The sequence below is a fragment of the Spea bombifrons genome, chromosome 3 (assembly GCF_027358695.1).
Source record: "Spea bombifrons isolate aSpeBom1 chromosome 3, aSpeBom1.2.pri, whole genome shotgun sequence".
NCBI classification, from domain to species: Eukaryota; Metazoa; Chordata; class Amphibia; order Anura; family Pelobatidae; genus Spea; species Spea bombifrons.
The window spans coordinates 80,020,585-80,040,612 of record NC_071089.1 but is presented as its reverse complement, the minus strand read 5'-3'; the positions used below and the strand labels follow the sequence as shown (position 1 = coordinate 80,040,612).

Sequence of the window (20,028 nt, the reverse complement as noted above, 5' to 3'; positions counted from 1 at the left end):
AATCTTAAGGCACTGAATTCCACTGAAGTCATTCACAGGTAGCACCTGTAGACCATATAAACCAGGTCTATGTATTCACTATAGGTCCTCCACTGCACAAGAATGGATACTTTCAGTCATGTATTCCAAAGCCTTGGTCAGCAAGTTATTTTTCTTTCTTAACCATCCGGAGTGAGCTGTAGCTGGATATCCAGATTCCGAATACACCCAGTAAAATGGCTGCACGTCCCATTATCACGTCCGTTGCATTGATAATTATTTTACCAGATGCCCGTATCTAGAAAATAATAAAAACAAATTAACATCTGATAAAAGCCAACCTGTTATCTAATGGGCAGAGTTGGGATGGCCAAACACGCTCATTTCACTTTATAACTGATCAATCAAAGCTTTGCTATTTCCTATTCATATCAAACAAAGGGTACCGGCCAAACAATGTACAAAGCGAACAATCATGAAAAATGTAATTATTCTACTTTTGGCAAGACATGATGTGTTAAATATTTATGGTAGACGAGATACTGGGCTGCATCAATAAGATGTTTTGTAGAGCGGAGTAGATTAAAGTGTACAATGAAGAGGTTCTATTGAAAACAGGGAATTTACAGGGAATGAAGAGGACACTTAAGTAAAGAACCTGATATTTCTGGTGAGCTTTATACAGAACAAATTGACCTGAGAAAAACTTTTATTAGTTCCCAAAATGTCACCACAAACTACAATAAATAATGCTTTATGTAGCTCCAACAAATGTAACTAAGCTAGAGTAATGCTCTGTCAGACAGGGAACTATTTGAATTGAGGTCAACAATGGAAGAAAAAAATTAATTTGAATAAGCACAGCTTCCAAACAACTGACAACATATCATGAGTTAATACTTTATATTAAATATTATAAACATTTAATTACTAGCAATATTTATATTTATATATATATATATATATATATATATATATATATATACACACCACACCTTTTTCTAGAGTCTGCAGTTATGAGGTCCAGGAAAAGCTGTAACACTAAAAGCTGCCAAATAATGATTGAGGACATTACCGTACAAGACTGCTTAATATGTTTTTGGGGGGCCACCTAATAACTCCCATTGCTATCAATAAAATTTAACAGGTGAACGCAAGTAGATCTGCTTAATGCCTCATATAGAATAAACCTATTATGTCCTGTACACAGCCTATAAATAGATGACACTCAGGTCAGATGTATCACCAGCATTGCCATTCTTCATAAAACATATTGCTCTGCTCCCATAGAAACATACGTTAATATTTATAAAACTTTAATTTTACTTTTGATCTTTATAAATGTCTGCAGGTAAATTGATTGGAATATAAATTTAATTTACTACCTTTGGTGAAAGTATTGAATTTTGAAAACCAGATCTTTTTACTAGACCCCATTTCACATAGGTTAACGATCAGCCAGTCTCTTTTCTTTATTTGCTACATAAGTAATTAAACTCCACTGACCAACTTTGTTTAAAACAGCCAATGTTCTTTTATAAATAGATATATATATATATATATATATATATACACTGTATATACACACATACATACACAAACATAATAAAATTCAAATAAGATATTTTACATTTGAAAGGAGAAGTTAAACTTTATCTAAAAAGTACATTTGCCCCCACTTTCGCTGTGAACTTTAGACTCCTTGATATTACCCAAACTACATTTTTTTGGCTGCAAAAAATTACCAGACCGAAGTGATTAAACAAATCCACTTATTCCAGTATCGAGTTTAAACACGGTACTTAGTGTATAATTGTGGCATCTTTACAGAAAAAGTAATTGCATACAATTTTTTCAAACATGCCTACCTGCAACAATCGAATGTATCCCGGTGTAATTCTTCGAAAACACAGAACCATGTTCACTTGAATCTTCTAGTTAGCTGTGAGCAATATATATATATATGTTCAAAAATCCGAGAGAGGATATGGATGACTTGATATTGTTCGCTGAAAAGATAATACTGAGAACAATGAATCTGTTGCTAGAATGCAAAAGCACGTGTATTAAGCACTGACCTTCGCAGACTTAGCAAACATAAGCCATTTATAACTCAATGTCTTGCCTGTATATAAAGCATATGCTAAACTAAATTACATAAGCTGTCACATGGCATCGATAAGAATGGCTTAGATACTTCCAGACTATTTCAAATACCAGGCCTGAGCCACAGGAAATGAAGATGTGACCTGCCTTCCAATAAAAATAACCAGTTAGTATAAAAGATGTTGTGAATTTCCATCATGCTTTCCATGGATCGTATAAAAAAAACATTACATTCTATACATCCTCTCTACTATATAAAACACATACATTAGAAGCAATATATGTACTGTATACTTTTATATGTATGTTTTTTGTTTTATTTATATAGTTTTTATATATACTTAGTCTTAAACCTTAAACAACAAAAGGAACGTGCAATAAATGCAGTACATACTGTACATACCTCCCATAGAGGGTGATAGCGTGGGCCATGTTTTCCAGGACACATACATGGTTGCTGACCAGCACGTGTTAAGTGATGCCTGCAGTGTTGGCTGTATAAATTCACAGGGGGAAAAAGTACTGGTATACATGCACAGGAGGGCTTACACCACTTGGCCCGGGGGCAAGTATCAGCTAAGAGGCTCCCTCTTAGTCCCACCATTCTATATTATCCCACCATACACACAGACTCTCTATCACAAAATTATAGCCCACTCAACCTTACCTTGTGTTCCAATTGGTGTCACTTGGTCTCTAATATTTAACTTTGGCAAACAATGGTTGTATAACAAGAGCCTAAAAGCTCTCAATGAAATACTCCAGGTTGTCTACTTTCCAGAAATATGCACTTTGTGGGTTATCTATTGTTTTATTTGTTTGTCATTACCATTACAAACCATTCCACTGACTGTGAAAATAATAAAAAAAATAATGAAAAAATACTTGAATCTATGAATGAACAGTAATGTATGGTGTCTGACATTTGCCACAAAGACATAGCAATTCTTACAAATAATGTATTTCCAAACTCAAGACACTTAAAAGCAATGTCTCTGGGGCTGTTTTGGCCAACTCACTTTAGTGACAAATATAGCAAAATCATACAAAAATGTTGGACTAGTATCAAAAGAAAGCCCTATCTGTCTTTCAAAAAAATAATGTATAATTTGTATGGGTACAGTAAAAATGGAAAAGGAGAGTCATAGCTAAACAAACATATTGTAAAAACATGCAAAGTACACTTAGCAAAGAAGGGGTTAAGGTCACAAAACAATCAACAAAACATTTGCAAATTGGGATTTCTGATGGAAAGGGGGAAATGCATATGGAGAGATTCTGCAGAAAACGCAACACAAAAATGAAAAAGGCCCCACAGCTATGTTAGAGTTTCCCCTTTAAGGCAATATTAACCCAATTTTTTTAAACTTGAATGCGAAAAACATAACCGGTAAGTACAATTGCTACAGTTGCTTAAAACTATTAGGGAAATGAGTTAAGAGCTTTAGACCAGGAGATTTCAAATCTAAGATCACATTGGCTTCTTTGTATAACAATAGGACATAGGACTCTTATTAAACTAACCCAGCTCCAAGTTAACAAACTCGATTTAATGACACAGCCCATAGCATGGACTTTTTGGTTTTCAACAAGCAAAATAGTTTTGGCCATATTTAATTTAAAAGCAAAGGCCAATTTATTTCAGACAGGTGTGGATTACTAGCAAAACAAGAATTACAGTAAGTTTCCTTCTCCTTACCCCATGTAAGTTTCCACCAAAAAAACGAGAAAATAAAGAAAAACACAAGAATAACCTGTGTAAACAAGTTTTTATGTGAAATCCCTTAAAATAAATTATTGAGCCTTTTTAAAATAGCTGTCAGAGTTCTTGATCTGCAAATCCTTACCCACAACAGCATTCTCTCTTTCTAAACTACTGCATCTACATTTTACACTTTCAAATTTCAGACCAGAACATCTTATTTTCAACATAATCAGTTTTGGTCAGGCGCTTGCTGAGGTGGGTGCCAGGAGTGCACAGCATACAGGGGCCTAGTAAGTTAGTAACCAAGGCTATGTTAGTGTATGGTGTTAGGATGACTGTATGATGCTAGTCAAGAGTGAACCTATGGATTAGTCATAAAAGAGACTGTGTGTACATGTGTGTAAGCGTATGGTGTTGGGGTGAGTTTGTGTATTATTATGTGTGTGTTTTAGTTAGGGGGGAGGGCTGGCAAAGAAATACTGCAACCACATGCCACCAACCCCAGACTCACCGGTTTTCACTGTAATCCATGATTACAGTTATCCATTTATGTAACCAAACTTCACTTCTCATCATAATATGCAGATACTTTCTTGCTGGTCGATCACTGTAGAAACTGTAGTCCCCAGCAACTGGAGATCTACCAACTAGCTACAGTTGGAGTAAACGCTTATAAGTAAAACTTGCACATCTCCTTTGCAATATTATAAGCATCTGCCACGGGAAATATTAACCTGTTTTCATATTCACAGTTCTTATTAATAATGAAACTTCCTGATAAGTCAAACAAAAAAAAATATTTCTATGAGTGATCTTAGCATGATAAAATTCATGCAAGAAATAATATTTACAGTGCTATGAAAAAGTTTTTGTCCCTTCTCTAATTTTAATAATTATCTAAAAATGGAGAAAACTTGGCACAGCGGTGAGACCGGCCTACCAAAATTCCTCCAAGAATGCATTGACGACTTGGCCAGGAGGTCACAAAAAACCCCAGACTAACATGTAAAGAAATGCAGGCCTCACTTGCCTCAGTTAAGGTCAGTGTTTCAATTTCACAATAAGAAAGAAACTGTGCAAAAATGGCATCCATGGGAGAGTTGTAAGGTGAAAACGGACTCAAAGGCTTCTCTAAGATTTGCCAATATGGGATAGTATTCTGTGGACTATTGAGTCAAAAGTGGAACTTTTTTAGAAAACGTTGGCCGTTTTACATCTTGAGTAAAGCTAACACAGCAATCCACAGTAAGAACAGCATACCAACAGTCAAACACGGTGGTGGTAGTGTGATTGTCTTTGGCTGCTTTTCTGCTTCAGCACCTGGGCGACTTGACAAAATTGATGAAACCATGAACTCTGCTCTCTACCAGAAACTCATGAAGGAGAATGTCCGACCGTTAGTTTATGACATAAAGCTCTAGTACAGTTGGGTTACACAGAAGGATGATGAAGCACACAAGGAAGTCCACCTTGGAATGGCTTAAAATAAAGATTAAGGTTGTGGTGTGATTTGAATCTGATTGTGATACAGTGGCATGGCCTTAAAAAGGCAGTTCTTACTTAAACTCTCAAATGTGGCTGAATTAAAACAATTCTACCAAGAACAGTGGGCCAAAATTCCTCCACGGCGATGGAGTGCAAAACCCATTGCCAAGGTTTGATTGCAGTTGTTGCTGCCAAGGGTTTTGTAGGCCAATTACTTTTTTACATGGGTAATACAAGTTTTGATAGCATTAATTTCTCTCCAAACAACACATCATGATCTGAGTGTTGTATGTACTATACTTTGCGCATTTAAGTAATTTCAGGACAACTTTATTCAAATTTACATTTATTAATATAAAATTTGAGGTTCACATAAAATATATCCACGAAAATATTTACAAATGCATAAAGTAAATCTAATTTATTTTCCGCATTGGAAGAATATCGGTTATCCAGTAGTAGAAAAGAGAACAAAGTACCATTTTGTGATCTGGAAAACAAAAATAAAATAAAATGCATAATTAAAAACAAAATTACATTTAATATATTTGTTTATAATTAACTACAATATATAATTATCTATGAATCTACAGATCTCTATGTATGGCTATACAGACATAGCTGGGAACTCCAGTATCCAGGTCAGTTTCCTTTTTTCCTTCAGCCAAGGGACCATACCTTAGGGGCACGAGGTCTTTGGGCACCTTTTTTTGGAACTGGATGGTACCCCTTATGATGTCATGGTGACATAACTGGAGTCATTAGTACTGTTTAATTTTATTTCATTTTTTATACCGGTGTTCAGCCTGCAAATGGGGCGGCTCATCAAAGGTCTCAAGATTGTCTGGACAGACCTTCTGGGAACCTTTTTTTACTTTTAATATTGTTTCTGCGGCAGAGAACACACAAACATAAGTTTGGACACTCTCTGCTTTTATTATATAATCCGTGCTTGCACTGAGTGCTGTTATATCCGACAGTAAGCTAGTGATGCTTCCTCCTGCTGTCAAGGAAGACCCCACGCTGTCTAATGACAGGGAAATGTCCCGTTGAAACAGAAACAATAGGATGTACTTTTACGTCCTCTGTCACCTAGGGCTTTTTTCCAAAGAACATAATAGTATGTCCTATGTCTTGAAAGGGTTAGGAACTATTTTTTTTTATTTAAAAGGGATTTTATTTTAAGGGATCTCACGTATAAATAGCAGGTACTTCTAAAAATGTAGTTATGAAGGTTTTATTTTTGTTTTACTTTTTTAATCACACAGCGATCAGGAAACAGGGCTCAGTCACTGGGTTACCTAATTTTCCTATGGTGATAATATCACTTTAAAACACTGCACTAGAATCATGTGGTATACATAAGGGCATCGTTAGATTAGTGACCAGGAGTCTGCCCGCTAAAACAAGATGAGGAAGCAGGAAGAGTCCCAGATCATTTAGAAAGAGAGATAAAGAGAGAGAACCAGTACAAGAATTAATGGTATAGGTGGGTAAAGATACCCACAGTGGTCGAAGTTGCACACGTCAGCTATGGCTTGCACTTTAACCCTTAATCGGTATGCTTCTTCTACAGAAATTGCTTGTAATTCAAATTGATTTGCAGTATACATATACCTTTGATTACAAAAGCACAGACTCCATTTTTTTTAAGCTAGGAATGTACTAGATTTTAAGCAATTTTGTTATAATGAGAATAGTCTAAAATGACTTAGCTTAATGAAAAAGAGTTTCATGATTTTGTACTGGCAACAAGCCAAATGCCCACTGCACATCAAGCACTGTACATCTTGTACTATTAAATTGGTTATGTGCCCAACTTCCTGGCTGCAACAGTTTTTGCTTTAATCTTCTAGATGAATAAAATGTTTAACTCCATTACGGTCGGAATACATAACTACAGTAGGTCATTCACGTCATTTTAGCTGACCTACAGCTCATCTCATCAAGCACCACCATGAAGCAATGTACACAAGAGCACATATAAATAGATTCATATAGATGGTATTTCCCATACATTAACAAAATGTAAACTGAAATTTGGATGTAAATTATTGCTTTATCAAGGTATTTGTATTATGTTAATTTTAAAGAGCCCAGCGATCCATACAAAAACTCCTCATCCGTTCAGTACTAACATGGAACATGGCGCCTAGGAGTTTGTCAGCCTCTTACATCCACAAAAAAATGCCCCCGCGTCTGGGCAGACAGCACAGCCACTCAGAGCCCGCTCCCGAGCCTGAGATCACTCCCACGGAGCGATCCTGTAGGCTGAAACCGCGATTGCAGGAAAACCTACAATAGTGTTTCAGCTACCACAGGCAGCAAGTGTGGGGACCTGACACAACATCCCCCTGCTGCCTGATCGCTCCATGAGAGCGACAGGGCAGCGTTAACCCCTTCAATGCCACGGCATTTTAGGGGTTAATTCCCGTTTTGTACGGGGCTCTGCTGCTGGTTGTCTGCCTGGAAGCCCAGGCAGACCAGCAACAGCAAAAACGAGCCCCCCCACAAGCCCTTTGATGACTCCTGTAGGCATGGAAGCCTATAGCAGTCATCAGAGAGACTCCCCCCTGCAATGGCTGGTCTATAGACCAGCAATTGCGTCCCAGCTGCCAGAGGCAGCTTCAGGGACAGGGGGAGAGGGTTCTTCGGTCTCCACATGAGTGTGGACACTAGCCCCAACCCTCCCCTGCTGCTTGATCACTCCATGAGAGCGACAGTGCAGCGTTAACCCCTTCAGTGCTTGTGGGGACTAAATATCAGTCAATGCTGTGCTCCAATGGAACATCAGCATTGAAAGTGTTCAAAAAAATAATTGAAAAAAAAAACAACAAAAAAACAGCACTGACCTGAAAGTCCAGGGTGCTTCCAGGTCAAATGCTGTGAGTTTAGTAAGTGGGCTGATGATGATCAGATCACTCCTAACCAACTGGCTCCTAACTTTTTTAGCTGGCGCCTAGATTCACAAAAAAATTGTCAAGCCCTGGCATACATGTATTGGGTGATGGAATGTTATGTGTTTATAAACCCTGTCTAACTGATAATCAAAAAATATTTTTATTTTGGAAATACACTATATAACATACAAAAACCACATACCAATAGGTAAGGAAGAATGTTCTTTGAAGCTTTCCAAAGACTCCTTTAATCTTTCAATATCCTGTAGAAGTACCAGGGTCTTAAGATGATGCAAGGCAGTCACATCGGATGAAGGCATTTTCCTGCTCTTGATCTGATTTAGTGTTTCAAGGATAACATCAAGAGACAACGCATCAGTTTCACATCTGGATTTGCCTGGAGGAGATACAGATTCAAATATAATAGTATATAGATTTCAATGAAAATAGGTGAATGCACAATGCATAATGCTATGTCCGAGTTTCCAGTAGCAGAGCGTTGTATTTATTAGAATATTCATAAGAATGTAAAATTTTTCTTGTGGGGAACCTCAACAGTTTTCACTGGGACCTCTTTAAATATGAGTCAAAATCATAATAATCTGAGACTATTCTATTTAAATGGGAAAGATTCATGGAACAGCCTTCTGGCAGATATGGTAGAGGTTAACATAATAAAGATTTTTAAGTGTATGATAGTCTAATTTCTTTCCTGGACATGGCCAACAATTAAATACAAACTTTGACATTTGGGTTTCAGCACAACCAGATTTGCAAGGTGTGAAATTGCAATCATACACATTACAAATGCTCTTGTCATAGGCCATTTATCATATTAGATAGCATTATGATTGCAGAGCCCACCTAGAATTTATTGCACACTATATAACGTCACACGACAGAGCTGCATTAAGTCTCACAAGCAGCTCACTAACACAGCTATAAAACGCTCCATTAATACAGTAAGGGGATTTAAAATATGTGGGATACGCATACGGCTATCCTGAGTATAAGACACGAGCAAGAACCTAACAAGATTTGTGGTTCTTACAGCAGGAAAAAATGTGTCTATCTGCATTATGTTATATTGTGTGTTAACACACTCTTGGTAAGACATTTGTCTAAATGCATTGGCTAGTGTCTATACCAGTGGTTTTCAGACCAGTAATAAATGACCACACAACTGGTTGTTTATCCTCACCGGACTATAACCAAGTAATCCTGGACCCCATACCAGTTAGCGGTGTTTGAAGACTGGTTACAAAACCGTTGTTCTTTCTGAAGCTTTAAACATACAAAAACACGTTAAGGGACGCAATGAACATACTATCTGTAAAGTAGATTTCTTGAGTTGCCTCTAGGAAATCCAGCAGATCCCCAGACTTCTTCATCATCTCTTCCTCCATGATTGTTTCATCGGGGCAGTTTAAGGTTTCTGCTTGTTCATCACATCTTTCCGGCTGGTCTATTAAAACAGAAGCTCTAACTTTTGGCCACAGCCCTGCAGCCTTTAGCCTTTCCTTCTGGCGCTTCCTCTGCAGCTTCCTTCGCTTGTTTTTGTTAATATGGACAGAGGTTTGTAAAGGCAGGATTGGAGGATGGATGTTGTTTTCGCCCTCAGCCACAACCTGAGGACTACTACGTGCTTTCTTCTTCCTTCTGCGCCTTTTAGAAAGCCTTGGGTTATTCCCTAAAAACAGACTATGGTTTATAAATGGAATTCATATCGATCTTTAAACATCTGCCCCTAACAGTATAGGAGGCTTTGTATAGTAATTGTCAAACATACATATCAGCAAACATGATCAAATGTTTTAAAGTTAGAGTATTCCCTTCCACACCATTGTTAAAGAAAACCCCATAATATATTTGTATATTTTAAAGACAATGGGTAGTCTTTAAACCCATTGTGGCACTAATTATTTTGCCTACCCATGTGGGGTTACGGGTGGACACATAAAATTATACCTGTGGCTTCTCACAAACTGACTGGTGGACGAGCAACTGATCAGACTAAGTTCTTTAAAAGGATAATGAAGCAACACAGCTTTCTTCACCGATCCCTTCAATATATCTGGAGGGCACTTGTAAATAATATTGTTGCAAATAATTATCTTAATTAGGGATGCTGTCCTATCCTGGCATGACTGACTGGTCATAAATGGACTTATTTTCCATTATCTTTAACAGAAAATCAATCCAAATAAATCCATGATCAAAGAACAGAGTAAACATGTCTATCTAGAAGAGAAATGTACGTTTACAGCTTGCTCTTACATTTGCATATAAACATGTAAAGCTTACACATTTCTGTGAGATAGGAAATTGAAGTAAAAGAATGATTGATGGGAATGGAATTTATAACTTAAGTCACATTTAAATTGGTCTAGTTTGGACTGAAGAGAACTCAGCTGGAAATATCTGTGAAAGTGCATGCAAATATCACAGACAAATTGGAATCCATGCCACACTTCAACAACCCCATATTATTTAACTTTTCCAAGCATTCTTCCTTGAACTGCCTCACCACACACAAATAATTACAACAAGCAAAAATAAATTAGACCTGCCTAATTTTATTCTATTGGCCAAGGTCCATGGAACACATCTGCTTCTACAAAAAAGGGAAAAACTCAAGTTTCTTGTAGTTAAATCTGAATTCCCACCACAACTGTGTACCCTACTTTATTTTGAGATCAGCATTCGGCATCAGTTTACATGGTTCTGCAAAAACCAACAAGAGCTGTGCCTTGATTTATCGTAGTCTTCCACTACGTTTAGCTGATTACTCAAGACCCTGCGGGTACAACGAACAGACGTCAGCACAGGAAAAAAGTCTTAGTATCATTGTAAATATATGTAGCCAATGTAATGCAGCTGCTACACTTTTAGAAAGATTTTAAATATAATGCATTGTTTTAAATAGAGCAGATAGATTAAATATGTGCTGTACCAAGCGTGGTTCTGCCTTTCACATCCCTTTATGAAGCTCTGTAGCTTTATTTAGTGCAAACCTAATTCAAAAATGTATTTTTGAGTATTTTAAAATCACCATATCGACACGGTTATTTCCCCCCCCCCACCAGTATTCTTGATAGTTTCACTTTACTGGAGACATTTAAACTACACAGGGCTTAATGACATCAGCATGAAAGAGGAGCTGTAGACTTAAAACTACAGTACCCCTAGGTCCACTGAGCTTTAACTTAAAAGTCACTCACATTGATTCACTGGAAAGGTTAACTACTTTTAAACAAACTGCTGTGGATGCTGGATACATGTGTCTGCAGTTTATTACATTTCTAGTAGCTCCTAGAGTCAAAAACGTCATATTCAATGCCTCCAACAGTGTCTTTTGACCTGTGCCGACTGCCGACATGTCGAACTGCAGTACTGTAGTCTGTACTAACTTCCCAAAATGTAATGATACTCACTGCTGGAATGAAACAGTTTTTATTACGTTCCAACATGTCTGCCATGCTTGTCATGTAAGACGTTTTGTCTTCACTGAGAGAGTGGCAGAAGGGAGGAAGTTTAAACATGCGTGGGATAAACGTAATGCTATCCTGAATTTAACACAAGACCAACGACTGATTAAGGTCTGAGTTTTTACATCAGAGAAAATGGCACACTAGAATGGCTCTGATCTGCCATGAAATTCTATTTCTCTATGTTACAATTATTTACTTAGTAAATATAAAAAAAGCCAAGAAGCTAGCATTATAAACCTCCAAAACCACTTTCACAAGTCAACAACTCAAACAATAAGTATCTAATACCATACTGTCTGCTAAATACAAACGTCAATTCTTCTGGAAATTTCACCCGTTGATATAACCGTCTTCCGCTTGCCACTTGAATTACTCCATTACTCCAATCCGTTCCTTCTGCTTGCTCCTGTAGAAACAATCTCGGAAACAGAACAGATCTACCATCTCCTTCGCCCTGACACCCAAACTACCCATGGACGGCAATACTGTTAGTTATCTGCGTAGACTTTTGCACACTGCCTCTCATTGATGCATGCCTGGGTACGAGCAGAAAATAAACGAGAGAAAAAGCTCTTTGAAATTCCTTAATCTGCCATAGTATATAAACCATTCAGTTAGATTACACGACTACCTACATAGGAGGATGCATAAAGCTGGCAGCAAGCTTGCAAGAAACAGGAAAAGTAAAATTATAGTTGGCAATTACCTTCTGTATCTTCGCTGTTCTCTGAATGTTCTGAGTTGGATGATCTGCAATCATTTTGAGAACTTGGTACGTAGTCATCTGGTGGCAAACTCACAGTGTACACCTTCTGATTATTTGGGGGACCCTTTTCAGAACCTAAATAAAAGAAAAACAATGATTCTGTATGCTCTTCAGTGAACATATCACATTAATGCCACTATGCAAGCCAGTTTATGGTTATACAACGAGGTAATTACATGCTAGCTGGGTTTAATAACCCAGGGCAGATGGGGAGGTACATTACATAGCTTGCAAAAGCGAAGCAGGAGTGGTGGAACGTTTCATAATAAGCCTGCTAAAGTATTTAGGTTCCAGAATTCAAGATGCTAATGACTCCATCTTCATGCGATATACAAGGTATTATATACCCAGTGGCAAACTATAATACTGTTTTATAAGTAGCATTTATAAAACTATAGCTCAAGCCATAAACAAATATGTAAAAAAACAGTAATTTAGCTGGCATCTTTTGGTGAGCAATAAAAAAAAAAGCCAATATTTTTATGTTGTATATTTTGATATAATATGTAATAGCCACTAAGAATATTTAAGAGATTCTGGGAAATATTATCAGTAATTAATAAAGCAATACTGTTTTTTTTCCACGGTTCCTATAACTAGCTTTAAGTACTTGCCAGAAGAGGGCACTAGGTGACCCTGGCATAGGTCCTGTGCATATCTAAATCTAAATCTAAAATAGCCAGCACTGACAAACCTTGATTAAAATGCACAAAAGGCTGACGTGAAAAAAGTACTTGAGGTTGAATTAATCCACAGGATAGCAAAACTTGGCAACAAAATCCTTCTGGATAATTCTGAACTTTGTCGCAATTTCAAGGCAAATATGTACTAAACAAAAAAGCTTCGGTTTAGGTCTCAAAAGATATGAAAGGCCATTTCAGTCTCATCGCCGTCGGGCAGTACAAACTCCCAGAATCAATAGATTACTGTCATACCTCATAAAGCGCAACCACCTCTGTTTGGTAACATATTTCATGTTTTTTCATTCCACAGAAGTTTTATACCAGTTTCTCTAATTTACCTTTTTTTGTTACAAAAATACTGTCCATTAATTCTCTTAATATAATATTTTATATATATATATATATATATATTTATATAATATATATATATATATATATATATATATATATATATGTTCTGTATATACGCAGAGTACTGTGAAAGTTTTAGGCAGGTGTGAAAATACCATAAAGTAAGTAAGAATGCTTTCAAAAATAAAAATAAACTATTACCATTTCTATCATTTAACAAAATGCAAAGTGAGTGAACAGAAGAAAATCTAAATCAAATCAATATTTGGTGTGGCCACTCTCCAAATTCTTTTCACAGTGGTACAGCCACCTTAAGCTGCTGTAACCTGTGCCTTAGCAGTCTTTATCATTCTCCTTAACCCCTGTACTGCCATCACATTTTCATATCTTCTGCTTGGCCTATTTGCCGTTCCTGTGTATATCATTCGCGTTCAATCCATTGTTTAGCTCCCTTTAACACAGGGACGTTTAATTGCAGTTTTTCAACAACACCACATTTTTAGATATGTGTGGACGGCCAAACTATGTTTGTTGGTAAATCAGATCTTAAAAAAAGTGGTTCAAATATACATATTTTAGACCACTGGAGAATAGAAGGTCATTTTCATATCTGTGATTCCATGTCCACGGAGATTTTGCGGAGTAATAAATTCATAAATTCGTGGCATTATTGAACCAGATTAAAACGTATATCATTAAGTTCTCTGTAATTACAAACATACCATTTCTCCATTGTTCTCACATTGTTGTCATCTAAAAAGCTGCATTAAGCCTAAAGCAAAAAAGGACAAACCCTCCATAGAATATGACAGCCTATTTTCAGGATAGCCATGCGCATGTTTTAATTCCCGCTACCACTTCTGCTGGAAGGCTGCTTCTTCTAAGTAAATTAATACTATGTCATTAAAGTAAAACTTCTTTAGTTTACAGCGGAGGCTCTGGCCCGCAACTTTTAGACTACGGCCTGTTTTATCATTTCGCAACCCTTGAAATATGCTTCCCCTCTTTCTTCTATCCTCTAAGCTATACATGTGGAGATTCCTTAGTCTTTCCTGATTGATTTGCAGAATAACATTTTCACCATTTTACTAGCCCGTGTCTCTAAATACTCTCCAGAATATTTAGATCCTTCTAGGTCTTACAGAAAATTTGGCTCTTCTATAGTTCAACAACCAAAAATCTTCCAGAATATGTGAGATACCAAAAAAAATAAAAAAAAAGACTGGAAACCACTAAAACCCTATCAATTTCAAATTTTCTGATTATGTTTAATGAAAATATTTTTTTTATTTGAGTGATATCATTTACATACATTTTTTTGTTCAAGATGTAGCAAAAAAATAGAACAGCTTGACAACTGCTTTTTAACCTAAGAATTTTATATTCAATGTACTTGTTAACATATTAGGAAGACTCATCTCAAGCACGCTGCATGTCTTAAACATATTGTATTTTTTGATGTTTACAAACACTTGTCAAATGAAACTATAAAACAATGGGAGGCAACGCACTGTAGCAACAGCTTTCTAAACAGAATGATACATTCCGCAACGCAAATACATTTCAGAAGCACTTTATATTTTCAATACACGGTAAATACATCTGTATTTCAAAATCACGCCAACAGAAGTTACAAAGGGGAATCTAAAATGCCATTTAGTGTTCGTTTTTGTATCTCAATATATTCAATGTGGCGATGGTAATGTATTTTAATGAAATGGCAGATTTCTTATATTACATTGTTATGTAGATTGAGATAGCCGTGTTAGCCCAGCAGCGTAAATTTAAAAAAATAAAGTAGTATTGCAATAAAAAATACCTTTTTACTAGACTAATGAAAAGGTATTATTTTATATAACAATATGAATTAAAAAAAAGGAGAGAGGAGTATTACATTAAAAAGACACCAGCATCTAAAAGGGGATAACACATACAGAACAATAAAAACTCTTGAGATAAAGGAAGCTACATACGGTTTAAGTTTATCTATAAGCACACACACGTCTCATGTTTATATTTCAGTATTTTTAACATTATTATGCATTTAAGCATTAATAAATTAGAATTCCTCCCTTTTATCGCAACTCCTGTCCATGTCCAAAGGCCAGCAACACTAATAAAAAAGGTAAAAAAATAGTACTTTAATGTATTTAAGAACAAATTAAATGTTTAAAGCAAACACTAATAACTAGGAAGGTTTGACACTTTTACCCGTCGGCCATTAAACATTGCAGTGCTCCAGAATGTCAACCTTCACAAGAATAAAAAGGGGCAAACAATCTAAAGATACATGCAAAAGTATTCACACCCTACCTATCAAAAATAAGTTACAAAAAAGAAATGCATGCCAATTTACCACACATTGAAAATAATGCAAAAACAGTGGGATAAGACTTTAAATACTGAAATAGGCAAAACGTATTTGCAGCATCAACCAATTATCAAAATTATACTTAAATCTTGTATTTTAGTCACATTCAATTCTCAACCATTTGTTTTAGTTTTTCTGAGGATGAAACTACCGTTCTTCTCTAAATCAGTCCAATCTGTGTATTCTTTTCTTGCTAATTTTAGTTTTTAAGTAAATATTTACTTCTTATAATAATACTTGAAAAACTTTTGTACGGGGGTACAGAAGTTATTACCAATACTCTTGGACGAGTAGGTTAAGAGGCTCATGGGTTAATAAATATACTTTAGCTTTTCTCTGGGCATGGGTTCTGTGGACTAACTCTATCTACACTCTTCGGCTCTACAACTCTTGACAACTTTTTGTTATACTCTCTACATGCTCCAGCCCACTCCGCACACAGGTGCCAACTTAATCTCTACCTATTCTTCCTTTAAAGATAATGTAGCCATCGACTCAAGCAGAAAATGTGACAACTTTGTTCTGAGCCATGCCTATTGTTAACCAAGCCTTAAGAACAGACATTATATGTTTCAATACCTGGTGAGGATTCTGTTGGAGACTGTAGAATTTCCACATCTTCTGGCGGTGTGCTCTGTGTGGTCTTTATTTCAGACTGCAGTGTAGGCCGTTGCGAACTGGAAGAATATGAAACGTCTGCAGGATACAGCCTTGCTAAAACTTTTGATACAAGTACTAGCAGAAGGAAAAAAAACAGACAAAAAATTATGAAAAAGCAAAGTAATGTAATCTTTTATTACATTATATACTCAATTTGCTACTCCCACTGCTACTTCTACTGCTTCATCCTATCATTAAGACACATACGCTACAATATGCAGCGCATGCTCATTTATTTAGGATGCTTTAAATAAAACAATTTAGATTTGGCTGTGATGTCATTACAGTAGACTCGACGATGCTATAAGGTCCTTATAAGCAAGATCCACAAGTACACACTTTTTTTGTAAGCTGCTTCCTATTTTAGGTTTTGTATCTCTTTTTAGTTTATGCAAAAACACAAGAATGTAAATTATTACAGTCCTTTGGCATTTACTGCTGCGCCTTAGGCATGTGTGAATGAACTAGGTAACAGGGAATTATGTTAAATTGCTTACACTGTGTTGCTCCAGAAAATACCTTTCTGTGAATGGAATGCTCAGTAAACGGAGGTTCACACATTTATTTCTTCACAATCAGCTATCACAAATATCTCCTTACAAAAGAGTACCGTGGGTCTTGTGAATTAACAAATAGCTTCTCTCTGAAGCGTCAATGAATTTCCATTAGAGAGCTGTGGTGAAGTAGAATAGACGTCAACACATTTCAGCAAGTTTATTATTCTTGTTGTGGGCGTTAAGTCCTTATTTACACAGCATGTTCTATGACCATGTTAGCGGGAAAGTTGTGGTTTTGGGTAAGTGTCCCATCTAGTTTGCCGTTTTACTTATTTTTTTCTTTAAGAAAGACTGGGGTCCATGCATCTGGGGTTTAAAATGCATCTTTTTATTCCTAATGCAAAACTACACATTTGCCTAATGTTAATAACTGCAGAATGATTTATGAAGTCTCAATATAACTTGCCTCTCAATGTTTTATATTGAATACCAACAGTTGTGATATTTTGAGGGAATTTTTCCTGCTCAACACCACACAAAGCTGACTGTTTATGGAAGGGGTTGACACATTTGGTTTGGATCTAGGAGCCAGGCAAAAATGTTATGAGGAAGCTTTTTTCCCCCAGGGTTTGTTGAGCCTTGCCATACACTAACATACATTTACACACTCTAACACCAGACAGTAACAGACGCGCACTAACATCTTACGCTCATGCCCATTAACACACTACAGTAACGTATACACGCTAACATTCTACGCTCATGTACACACATGCTAACACCACACACTATTACATACAGTTCACTCTAAGACTAAATGCTGACAAACTCACGCTACTGCCATCCTGTAACATAAAACACCATACACCCTAGCACCACGTTCTTAGACATACACACACACTGGCTGACACTATACATATAAAATACACACTTTAACACTATGGACACATACACGCTGAATCCAGCACTACAATACAGTAGACATACTGACTCTGGCACTATACATATACACAGACATGCACACACACACACTGACACTACAGTAAAAACAAACACACTCACAGACTAACTCCAGCACTGTATAGAAACACTCTGACACTACATTATACGCACACTTACAGACTGACTCCAGCTCTATACACTTACACAGATTAACACTGACTACAGCACTATACATAAACACACAAACACAGTGACTTTGACGCTACAGTATACATACACACTGACAATATGGTATGCATACACTCCTCCCCTTCTCACCTCCTGGAGACCAGCCATGCCACGCCACTGCCTATCGTGAATCTGGCTCCCTATGCTTGTGGATGCGCAGTGAAGCAAGTGACGTGAGGCACCCGGCGAGGTCACGTAACATGCATTATGTGACCCCGTTGTGTGCCTCATAACAACTCAGCGTTTGTCAAGCCTTGGTTTATGGCACTACTAGGCTTGTCCAATGAAACCCTTTGCTCCATAGACATTCATTAATCAGCGTGTCAGTGCATGAAAGTGTCCATCCTGTAAACTGCTAGAACATGTACAAATGAATATGTAGCTGTCTGAAAAGGTTATACTTTGTATCACCTAGCACTGTTTTTATAACATATTATCAAACAACAACGATGATAATGATATTTTTAAAACTCCCTTTTAATGAAATACTAGGAAAAACAAAACTGTTCAGGTATTCCATGCAGAGACATGAAGATAAGGACAAAAAGCGTCATGTTTTTGTTCCTAAATCACTGGTACCTGGGCTCCATTATTTGCCTGTACCTGCTACTTATACATACCTTTGGGCAGAGCCCAAGGTTGAAACTGCACTCGGAAGAAAATAAAAATGCGTACACGAAAATACAAGAAAATATAAATGAACCAAAGCCCTTTTTCTTTTCTTAGATATACACACGTGAACTTTTTTTGTCACATTCAATACCAAGGGAATTATTACAAAAAAATAATGCAGGTATCCGGGATTCTCATCATGGTATTCACATCTTAAAAATGTTACAAACCCCCCCCCCATTATTTTTGGGAAATAAAATATTTCAGTCTTAACATGGTTTCATCTGTTTCCTCAAAACCATGCACACCTGGTCACCCAAATCAAATAAAAAGCATACAGTACCTACAGTCATACAGAGATCATAAACTAATGTATTAACTATATGTTTTAGACAAAGGTGGGCTGCCCTTGTCCCCCTGCAGCATTTAGAATCTATAGGTGCCTAGTTCGGTTAGTAGCGCATGCACAGAAAGCATACTTAAGTACCCTTCCCGAGTCACAAGAAACAAACAGGGGGAAGTGGTTAAATTAGACAAAATTCTAATATTCTAACCAGTAAAATGTCTCTTTCAATCCATGCAGTAACTCAGTAACTCACTCCCGGTCTATAGAGCACAAGCTACACAAACACATGCATTACCTTCCTTCCTTGTAGATGGCTTCATACTCAAGACACCTCAACACATAACACTGCTGTCTAAACTCAATACTACAAGCTTTACGGGAAGTGATTGCCAACGCTGCAGCAAAGCCCTCCCACCACACCTAGTAACCAATCAGCATATAGCCATCTTTCCCCACCACCAATCAACTCCGGCGACCTGCTCACTGCTTTAAGTTACGCCCACAGTCATACATTTTTTTACCGCTCGGTCCCTAAATAAACTAGACAGAAAAGACCTCTTTGTAATGGCGTCCCGAGACGGACGAGTGCTTTTATGCGCATGCGAGCTCTTGCTTGCTCCCCGCGCATGCGCATTGCTTTGAGACCCTTTGGCGCTGTGAGAGCTCTTTAGCAAGAGGCTCCTGACAGCAGCTGCTTAGAAGTGACACTGCAATGTGAAGAGCTTGCTAGGCAGGATGCAGTCAGATGGACGCGTGCAATCCACGGAGAAACTACCAAACTTGCTTTAAACAAAACCAAACTGTTCCAAACTTCAGAGCTTCAGAGTCCTCATCGTGTCAGCTGGGATGTACTAAATAAATAATGCATTAGAATGTTCTCCTTGAGAAAGGTAAGGCGCGCTTTTA

The 20,028-nt window shown here is 37.1% G+C and overlaps 2 protein-coding genes across 2 annotated transcripts in view; one reads left to right on the top strand and one right to left on the bottom strand.

Annotated features, from left to right (window-relative positions):
- Positions 1 to 5,604: 5,604 nt before the first annotated feature.
- ERICH1 (glutamate rich 1) lies at positions 5,605 to 19,501 on the bottom strand. The gene is made up of 6 exons (XM_053459995.1): positions 19,418 to 19,501; positions 16,417 to 16,572; positions 12,373 to 12,507; positions 9,503 to 9,865; positions 8,378 to 8,572; positions 5,605 to 5,765 (listed from the first exon to the last, which is right to left on the bottom strand). The coding sequence occupies exons 1-6, from the start codon at positions 19,440 to 19,442 to the stop codon at positions 5,692 to 5,694; spliced, it is 948 nt and encodes a 315-aa protein (XP_053315970.1). The 5' UTR covers positions 19,443 to 19,501; the 3' UTR covers positions 5,605 to 5,691.
- A 283-nt stretch (positions 19,502 to 19,784) lies between these two features.
- The window catches only part of DLGAP2 (DLG associated protein 2), a 355,391-nt gene continuing 355,147 nt past the window's right edge, over positions 19,785 to 20,028 (top strand). Inside the window, exon 1 of the mRNA XM_053459998.1 lies at positions 19,785 to 20,012. The gene's annotated coding sequence lies outside the window, so the exon portion shown is untranslated. The remainder of the gene's footprint in view (positions 20,013 to 20,028) is intronic.

What these genes read in the sequence shown, in the direction of transcription:
- ERICH1 (XM_053459995.1), bottom strand. Translation starts at nt 19,442, where the DNA reads ATGAAGCCATCTACAAGGAAGGAAG. An exon ending in GCCATCTACAAGGAAGGAAG is followed by an intron (nt 16,573 to 19,417) that starts GTAATGCATGTG and finishes TCCTTCTGCTAG; the next exon opens with TACTTGTATCAAAAGTTTTA. An exon ending in TCCAACAGAATCCTCACCAG is followed by an intron (nt 12,508 to 16,416) that starts GTATTGAAACAT and finishes TCTTTTATTTAG; the next exon opens with GTTCTGAAAAGGGTCCCCCA.